Raw genomic sequence first — 10416 nt, forward strand, 5'->3', positions numbered from 1 at the left:
CCCAGTGGTGCCAAGTCTGAATTAGGTAACCAAATAGCCAGGTATACACAATCCAATTCCATTTGTTGCTGTCTATCAGTAGCACATTACATAGAAGCATTTTTTGCTGTTTAATATGCATGGTTTTAGCAAACCAGGTATTGGTACCTGAAGCAGAGAAAACCCCAAGCAACAACCACCTCAAATTTATCACAGCGGCAGGATAATACAACCTATGATCTTGCTTACATTGAGGTGTCAACAATTTAAGTATAGAAAACTATACCCATCACTGACAAATAATCTCTTCTATAATTTAATTTTACATATTTTGACCTCAACACTAATTTTTGTAATTATACTATAATGAAAATAAAATTAATTTTCATAGAGTTTAATTTAACTATGACTTTTTCAAGATTTCTATTTTGTAAAAGATTGCATGTTTTAGCTATTTCTACTGCAGGAAATGATATGCTTTTTTAAAACTGGTAACCTCATCAATTCAGCTCTGCTACTGAAATTTTTTTTTTTTTTTTTAAACACAGATGCTGTATAGTACTGGAAAAGATTATTCTGCAAGTTGTCACGTACAGGTAAGTATGTTTCTACAGTCAGCTTGCACTGTGGCGCTGAACACAAAGACTCCAACTTTGCATATTGGTCATCCTCTTAAGAGATCTTCCTCTTACCACCTATCAGAACACCTGCACTACTATTCTTCCTCACTATTATAACTTAATGGTTTTTCACTCATATCTGCTGATGACCTTTGCAAATTAGAACCTATTGTCTATGAACATTCTTAACTTTCTCAATTACAAATGATTAAAACTAGTTAAGACACCATCCCAGGTGGAAATTGAGGGCAAAATCAAGTATTATCCAAAGACATTACTACGTAAACTAAAACTGCAAGTGCATTAAAATAAACCAAAACCATCTAAAAATATAAATAATGTATGCAGCAAGTACAAGAACATTATTTTGGAGTAAACGAGTTACCTATATACTAAAAATCTCTTTAAGATGTAGATTCTTCATTTGAAACAAGTTCTAGGCTTTATGCAATTGAGCTATTTGCATTGTCTATTTCAGACATCAAATGTTTTCCTCAGTAACTGAAACCTGTAAGATACTGAAGTAGTAAAATCAAGATCACATTCAGTGCAATAATCTTTAAAAATAACCCCACAAATAAGTGCAACACTGGGCTGCTGGGGAAAATACTATTTATTACACATTTAAATACAAATTTGAAATGTGTTGTGGACACACCTGCAGGGTTACAGCTAAAAAATAAGTGTACAAAGTCACATTCTGCATCTCTCAAGACTGAAGCTTCAAAAAACTTTCACATAACACCAAGAATTCATCTTGTAAGAACAGCAAAGATAATAAAGCATACAATCTTTTGCTTGGCAGATTATCTTTGTTTCCCTCCCTGCATAAAGTACCTAGAGTTTGTAAACAGTCTGTAAAGCTGTGTAATAGCTTTAAGGAATGTGTAATCACTGTCCATATGGATTCATCCTGCAACGAATTTTTTATAATGCTACACAGTAGTTTCGTGTTTCCATAACCCAGTTCTAATATTACCAGTACTGTCTGCAGTGAGCAAGGGTCCATCCTGCCCACTGCTTTTAAGTGGTCCATTCTGAACAGCTAAATTTAAGCCATAAGACTTTTGTTGGTTATCAAGTTCAACTGCCATTGGTTTCCTTAGAATATCTTTTTTGTTGTTGGTAGCTTTTGTTTTTTCAATATTTCTGCTACTTTTTGGAAGTGTACTGCAAGCATCACTGCTGTCTTGTTGGGATTGGTTATACTGACGTTCTCTATATGCCAAATATGCTCTTCGGCTCCTTGAATGCCCTTCGCTGTTGCTTTGCCGACTTTTAGGTAAGCCATTTTGCACGCTTCCTTCCACACTTGTGGGAACATCATACGCATATTCTCTCAATACTGCAAGCCTGCTAGCACGATGTCCCTTGCTTCTGTTCTTATGATGCCGACTTGGGTGTCCGTTTGTCCGAAACTGTACCTCTAAGGGAGCTACGTGCATTTTAATATCATTATCCACTGAATGTTCGGTGAGACTGTTATCAAGTTGAGGACCTGTGTTCAATGGCAGAGAGGTAGGGTGGCACTGAGCTGCTGCAGCTTGTAAGTTAGTTAGTTTACAACCTTGAGAAGAATTTTTTTGGCTTGATGCACTTTTATTTGTGCATGAAGATTCTGCACTACTGTTGGTGCACTTAGGGGCCTCTCCATTGGTTCCACTGGAACTGGAGGGCTGAACATTTACCTGTACTGAATACGTACTCCTTCCAGGGCAGCAAGTCATTATCCAAGCATGCCTGACATCTTCCCTGTTGATGCAATGATGCACCAGAAGAAAGGCACTGAGGCTTAAACAGGTTGCCCCAAAAAAACAGCTGAAGATCAAGTCCATGGGATAATACAGAGATACTGAAAGAGCTCCAAAGATCCACAGAGCAACATACAAAAGCAAAGTAAGGCCCACTCCCAGCAGCTGCGCTTGAAAACTATGCTCATTCTCCAAAGCAGATGTGGAAACTAGTGACACCGATATTGAATCTTGATGAGCTAGTTCCCCATGTTCATTGGTGGCCAGACGCTGCTGTTCCTCAACAGGTTCCTTAAGTTCATATTTACGTTCAGGGTGACGTTTTAGTTGTACAAATATGCTGAGAAAATACATACAGTTTATGAAAACTATAAAGCTAGCTGGTCCATAAAAGGCTCCTAAGCTAGGTTCCCAAGTCATCCAACAACTGGAAAAGAAACAAATCAAAGAATCAAAGTTAATGTCTTCTCACAAGTCACTTATGCTTTATCAGTTCATAATGGAAGAATCACAATTAACTGGAAACGAGCAATTGGAAAAGCAAACCCATGAAATCTTACGACATGGCTCTCAGTTATATGGTACTTACTAAGGAGCATTAGGTCTGCTGCCATAATTTCGGATATTTGCTGCTGCTGTTATTCCACAAACAATGATAGGGATCCCTCCACCAATAAGGTAGAACCTATAAAGTAAAGCCAGTGTATCAGTAGCTGCTTAATGGCAATGGATTTTATTCAGTCATCATGAAGGAAGTGAGAGCTTTCCAGGACTCTGGAAATATGCAAGTTATTTAAGTAAATAAATAGGGTAAATCAGGTTTGGGCTTTGGCAATATCAATTTTTTTCTAAGACTTTCTCACTACAATTTTTTTCCTCCCGTTGTAAACCACCTCTCTCTAACAGCTGCTCATCTCCCTTGCAGGCACTGAACACAGGTATACACGGTTAGAAGAAAGAAGCAAAAGCTGACAGTCGGGAGTTGTAAACTCCTGGAAACAAATATGGAAACCTGCTATTTTCCTTCTAAGTGGTATGTCTCCTGTTCCAGAGGTGAACTTGCCTAATAATATGGACACTTTGTTCAGAATATCAGCCATAAGAACTCTTGTTACTTCAGGCTTTTTGTGTGGAGGGGTTTAGGGGGTAGTGTTGATGTCATTTTTATCTATTTATTTATTCTTAACAGACTGTCATCTCATTGTAGGTACCTCCTGCTTCCCTGTGGTGGTGTTAATGAAAACTGTACGCCTTCAAAAGGACAAAGGCATATGTTGTTAGAGTATCTAACTTTTCATTCTAATTTCTATGAATGCACATTGAATTCATTAGTGGCAGATCAGTAATTACTGACAATCATTTCAATTAATGGCACTCTATCCTGCACACTATGCTAATCCAGTCCAAATTCAGATCAGAACATGCAGTGAGAACCACTATGGTGACATACTGGTGGGCAGTTTGTTTTGTCAACAGAAAAAAACTATTCCAATGGTCCTGGCTGACCTTTCCACTGCATTTCAGACTATTCACTAGAAGTCACTAATGTCTCACCTGAGACAAAACAACAGTCTAAAACAAATTAAGCCTTTCCTGGAAGTCTAGGTACAATAAATACAGAATAACCTAATGACAGAATTGGATCTTTGTAGGATCCAACAACTAAGTAACGTATCTCAATGCAGCAATCAGGAGCTGGCCAGATGAAACAGAACAGATTTTACTCTACTTATCTTTCACTACAAATTATTAAATCACAGCCTCAGAGATGCACCACTACTCATGCACAAACAGCTAGGCAAAGCTGATTCTACACAAGGCAAATTGTTACTGGTGGAAGAGTGAAGCAATATGGACTGTTGTCTGTAGCTGTAGTTCAGTTAGCTGCCTTGAAGAAACATGCTTACAACTGTTCTTGAACCATACCAACATAAAGTACAAACACGAGGAAAAAACGCACCAAAACACCAAACCACTTTTGTGTTGCTGTGTTTGAGTCTTCAGGAATTTCTAAGAGCCCGTATTACAAAACCACCATGCAGCAAGGAGGCACATGAACAGAACAGTAACCAAAAAACATATACAAAGCATGCCAGAGGAAATGCAGTAATATTAAGATTTTGGGGCAGAATGCTGTACAAGCTAAAACTTCTCCTGAAGTTAGATTGAGAAAAACAATCCCAATGACAGGGATATACACAAGAGGTGTTACAACATTAACAGAAAAAACCCCAAAGAGTGAAGTGCTGTGCTTTTAGGTAGGACGTTCACCCAGTACTACTATTACAGTAATACAAGTCTTTATATCTATTTAAATAAAATTACAAAATATAAATGGTTGTATCTTTGTTTTATTTCATGCTCCACATGAAGTACCCCATTGTAAAAATCTTCAACCAGGTTCTTCCTTAGTTCTTTTAGTTAAAACATGTGAAACTGTTTCCTTCTGTCTTGGTTGGAGTCTCCCAAACAAAACACCATTTCTGCACAACAAACTGAATTTCCTTATTGTGATTGGCAGCTGGGGACCTCAGTTATTTTTACAACCTCTTGTCTGGCATGGCAAAGCAATATACTTGGCAAAGTTTTTCACAGTTGAGAAATTCCAACCAGTGACAAGCATTGCACTATCCTCCCAACCTAGCTACTGTGAGCCACTGCTAACCTCTCCTCTAATGCCTACAGCAGCCTTCTGAAGAACACCATATCAAAGTCTTCTTCCACCTTGTTCATTATCTGTGAGAAGGTCCCATTAACACATGGAATGAATATCATCATTACCTACAAAACTGTCTTACATACAATGAATTTCCCCCACAAAAGAATAAAGCTTAATAGGTATGAAGTCCACCCTCAGAAAATATCTATCTACAAAAACTGAAGGTCAGCATAAACACCCTGTCTTCCTATCACCTGTAAGGCGGACTTCTTTAAACACAAAGACCATGCAAAACCATCACACATCCACCAGACAGGAAATCCCTGATCTGCAAAATGTTAGGACATTGAGAAAAATCTCGAATAATGAAACGTGTTTGCTCTGTTCTGATACTTGTCTCCAGAATTACTGCCATTGTCACAGATGAGATGTCCAGATCTGAACTAGTATGTGCATGTTTATGTCTATGAAAAGCTGAGCCAGTGAGGCTGGTAACTTTACTGTAAAATTCTCCAAAGCAAGAAGTCCATGACAAATAACACAGGATGAAAAAAAATTTAAAAAATTAGTGACCTGCTGGAAGGCACGTAGTTGGTGATGTGCATGATATCCTACAGTGAATACAACAGATTTACTTTTTCTTAAAAGAAAAACAATAGAAGTTAAGGAAAGCAAAGACAGTATTTAAGTGGTATAAACACTAACCTTTTACCACCAATTAAATATTTCTATACGCATGTACATAGTACTGTAAATTATAGTTGATGATATTCAGAAACAGATTTCTGATTTTCTGCAGTCTCTGTACTTAAAAATCAAGCTAAATATTTGCCTATAACTAATCAAAGTTAATCAACTTCTGCCACCTGGTGGAGAATTTCAGCTTAGCAGTTTTTAATTAATATCCAGAGGCTCAGTATGCTACATGAACAAAGTATGTTAAAGTTTTCTATTAAAAATATTTCACATAGGGTGAATTTCACAGATAATTAGTTTGTTGTATTTCAGTGATTTCAGAAATAAAAATTCTAAGAAAAATGATTCACAAAGAACAATATTTTCATTTGATGATGAGTGCTACCTGTTTTGCAACTTTTTTGTAAGCAGTCTTTGGAAAACATTTTAAACTTTATTTACATAAATTGCAGTGTTTCTTAGTTGTGTGATAACAGTTCTCCACATTCTTTCTTCTATGATAATTTAATGGGAAGTGTTGCTATCTATCTGAATACCTAATCAAAGCCGCAGTGGTGATGCTGAAGCACTAACAATTTCTTAATTTACAAATCAGAAACACCACATTGCAACAGTAATTTGCTAAGACCAATCAATCATCCTTTATCTCATCATCCTTAACAATGCTGAGGGTCAGAAAAATCTGGAAGGGACTTGACAGACCTGGAAAGAAAAATCTTCTATGACAGGCACTTGCAAAAAACCTGCTACATTTTTGTGGTCAGAATATAAGCAGAGCAACCTGGGAAATAATGACCTGTAGAAAAAACAGGCTCACCTTAGCATTGGTCTGGGTGGAGGAGGTGGCTCATCAGGATCTTGACATCTTTTTGCTTTTTTGGTTACTTGTTTGTAAATATTACGAGATGTCACTCCCAGCCACAGTACTGTCGCAAGAGTGGAATAATGGAGAATTATTCCGACCTTGAAAAAAAAAAAACAACAAACAAAAATGAATCCCCAAATATTTCCTTTCTACAAACATTTTTCATGCAACTTGCATAAAGTCCGAATTTTAAAAAGTTCAGTTCAAGAGAACATTATTTTACTATGACTAAATCTTAAGGTCATCATGGTTTTAAAAAAGAAGTAAAATATGTTATGCAAACCCATCTTCCTGTCAGTTGAGTCTGGAAAGACTGCACAGCTACAGTTGCCTCTAGTGGAAGGAAAACTTAGTAACGTGGGAAGAACTTTGCTGCCCAGCATTTTAAAGATTACACATCAATCATTCACTTTGGGAAACTGTATTTTCTGAAATACTTAACTTTAAAATGTCTCGTGTTACAGATACTCAAACTGAAAGAAACAAGTTAATGATATTGTGGTGATTACAAAGCAGGGGGCAAAATATAGACAGCTAACTCTGATCAGCAATTTTATTATTTAGCAGGTTTCATATATCCCTTGAATAATAGCGTATGTGCATGGAGGAAGTGACACCAGTTTCTGTTGAGGTGACTGAAGGTGTCTTCTTTTTTTTTTCCTAAGTTTCAATCACGAGTAAAAGCACAACTCTTAAACAACCCATTTTTATCACAGAATTCCTCTTAGAGGATTAGTGTTTCCAAGAAGGCAAGAAAAAAGATTGCAGTTTATCAAACTATTTCCTCATCTCCAGATACATGTATATGTGTGTGTGTATGCACGCACATGCATATGCATGCACAAAGACTAGCATTCTCTTTATATTTGCAGGAGAAAGATCTGGAACATGTTCTACTGCAATCTTTGAAATGTCAACCTACTACCAACTGTAAACCAACACGGAGCGGTTTGTGGGGAATGTGAAGCTCAAGGGCAGCCTTGGCTGCAGTGACCATGAAATGGTAGAGGTCAAGACCCTTAGGGCAGTGAGGAGGGCGGTCACCAATTTCACTACCCTGGACTTCAGGAGAGCACACTTAGGCCTCTTCAGGGACTGGCTTGGTAGAGTACCGAGGGATAAAGCCTTGTGGGGAAGAGGGGCTAAAGAAAGATGAATATAAATTCAGGGATCACCTCCTCCAAGCTCAGGAGTGATTCATACCAAAGAGCAAGCCAGGCAAAATCGTCAGGATGAAAACTACATGGATGAAAAAGGAGCTCCAGGACAAGCTCAGACACAAAAAGAAAGCCTACAGAGGGTGGAAGCAAGGACACGTAGCCTGGGAGGAATGCAGAGAAATTGTCCAAGCAGTTTAGGAAAACCAAAGCTCTGACAGACTTAAATTGCTGGACATTAAGGGCAACAAGAAAAACTTCTACAGGTACATCAGTGAGAAAAGGAAAACTGGGGAGAACATGGGCCCCCTCCAGAAGGAGACAGGAGACCTGGTTACCCACGACATGAGAAGGCTAAGGTACCTGACAATTCTTTTGCCTCAGTCTTCACCAACAAGTGCTCCAACCAAACCACCCAAGTGACAGAAAGTGAAGTCAGGGACTGGAAGAATAGAGAAATGCGCACCATATGAGAAGATCAGGTTCAAGACCATCTAAGGAACCTGGATGTGTCCATGGGACTTGGTGAGATGCATCTGCAGGTCCTGAGGTGATGGCAGGTGATGGCAGATGAAGTGGCTAAGCCACTATCCATCACATTTGAGAAGTCATGGCAGTTTGAAGTTCCCACTGACTGGAAAAGAGGAAACACAACCCCTGCTTCTAAGGGGTGGAAAAAAAAGGAAGACTCAGGAAACTATAGGCCAGTCAGTTTCACCTCTGTGCACAGCAAGATCATGAAGCAGATCCTCCTGGAAACCATGCTAGGTCACATGGAAAATAAGGAGGTGATTGGTGACAGCCAACATGGCCTCACTTAGGGCAAATTGTGCCTGACAAATTTGGTGGCTGCCTACAACAGAGTCACAGCATTAGTGGATAAGGGAAAAGCAACTGGTATCATCTATATTAACTTGTGCAAAGTATTTGACACTGTCCCACACAACATCCCTGTCTGCAAATTGGAGAGACGTGGATAAGGAACTGGCTGGATGGTCTCACTCGGAGAGTTGTGGTCAATGACTCAATGTCCAAGCTCAGACCAGGGATGAGTGGCGCTCCTCAGGGTTTGGAATTGGGACCAGCACTGTGTAATGTCTTTGTCAGCAACATGGACAATGGGATAATGTACCCTCAGCAAATTTGCCAGTGACACTAGGCTGTGCAGTACAGTTGACACTCTGGAGGCAAGGGATGACATCCAGAGGGACCTTTACAAGCTTGAGAGCTGGGCTTGTGAGAGCCTCATTAACTTCAACAAGGCCAAGTGCAAGGTCCTGCAAGCCCAAGCACAAATACGGGCTGGGCAATGAGTGGATTGAGAGCAGCTGTGAGAAGGAGCTGGTGCGGTGCTGGTTGACAAAAAGCTCAACATAATCTTGTAACATGTACTTGCAGCCCAGAAAGCCAACCATATCCTGGTCTACATCAAAAGATGTATGATCAGCAAGTCAAGGGAAATGATTCTGTCCTTCTCCGCTTTTATGAGACCCCCACCCAGAGTACTGAGTTCAGCTCTGGGGCTCCCAACATCAGGACATGGACCAGTTGAGCGAGTCCAGAGGGGGCCAAAGAGAGGGCTGGAGCACCTGTCCTGTGAAAACAGGCTGAGACTTGCAGCTGTTCAGCCTGGAGAAGAGAAGGCTCCAGGGAAACCTTACAGCAGTGCCTAAAGAGAGCTTACAAGAAAGCTGGAGAGGAACTTTTAAAAACGGGCAAGTAGTGATAGGGCAAGGGGTAATGCCTTTACACTGAAAGATGGTAGATTTAGATTAGGTGTAAGGAAGAAAGTCTCTCAACTGTGGGTGTAATGATGTAGTGGAGCAGGTTGCCCAGAGAAGCTGTGGATGCCTCCTCCCTGCAAGTGTTCAAGGCCAGATTGCATGGGGTTTTGATCATCCTCATCCAGTGGAAGGTGTCCCTGCCAATGGCAGGGGGGTTGCAACTAAATGATCTTTAAGGTCTCTTCCAACCCAAACTGTTTTATGACTCTCTATAAATTCAAAGAAAAAGCACTATGAAATATTATCATGAGGAATCAGAAACTTTCCTGAATCACTGGATGGAAGAAAGAAAACATTAAAAAAAATTCACTGAAATAATTCCAAAGCGGCAGCTATTACTAGGCTGAAACATGGCAACTGAATTAGAGATGGCCAAAACTAAGAACAAATCATTATGAAAAAAGAAGTCTCAATAAATATTTGTTTAAAGAAATCATGGGGCTTTGACTTGAAACACTTCTCTTCCCCTCCATTACACTGAGTAAATGGAAGTAAATATTTTAATAATGATGGAAATCAGTTTTCACATGTGTGTAATAGCCACATAAAGGCTTATAAAGCAATTCCGTAAGTCAGTCTCAAAAATAAAACTAATAGGTAAAACATTTTTTGTGATACCATTTTGGGAAAAACAATTTTTGTGGCTCTTTAGAAATTCTTTTCTTTTTTTCAAGTAACCAACTAGTTTTATCTTCATGGCTGGATGAAAATGCAAAAGAAATCTTTAAAGTAAAAGAGAAAGGTTGATTTTTTTGGTCTAAATTTTACATTCTGATGAAAATGCCTGTAAAGCATAACTCTTTTATGGGAGGAAACATGGACACACGCATATAAGTATGAAATGGATAACTTAGTTTTTCAAGTGATTGCATGTTTACTTACTGCTTGGCAAATGCTGGCATTCC

At 39.1% G+C, this 10416-nt stretch overlaps 1 protein-coding gene across 1 annotated transcript in view; it reads right to left on the minus strand.

Annotated features, from left to right (window-relative positions):
* Positions 1 to 1194: 1194 nt before the first annotated feature.
* GPR125 (G protein-coupled receptor 125) overlaps positions 1195 to 10416 on the minus strand; it is a 43500-nt gene continuing 34278 nt past the window's right edge. Inside the window, exons 18-21 of the mRNA XM_010141908.1 lie at positions 10394 to 10413; positions 6523 to 6668; positions 2940 to 3035; positions 1195 to 2777 (exon numbers count right to left, since the gene is read on the minus strand). Of these exons, the coding sequence (XP_010140210.1) occupies positions 1535 to 2777; positions 2940 to 3035; positions 6523 to 6668; positions 10394 to 10413 (1505 nt within the window). The 3' untranslated portion in view covers positions 1195 to 1534. The remainder of the gene's footprint in view (positions 2778 to 2939; positions 3036 to 6522; positions 6669 to 10393; positions 10414 to 10416) is intronic.

Source organism: Buceros rhinoceros, unplaced genomic scaffold (assembly GCF_000710305.1).
Source record: "Buceros rhinoceros silvestris isolate BGI_N320 unplaced genomic scaffold, ASM71030v1 scaffold2878, whole genome shotgun sequence".
NCBI lineage: Eukaryota > Metazoa > Chordata > Aves > Bucerotiformes > Bucerotidae > Buceros > Buceros rhinoceros.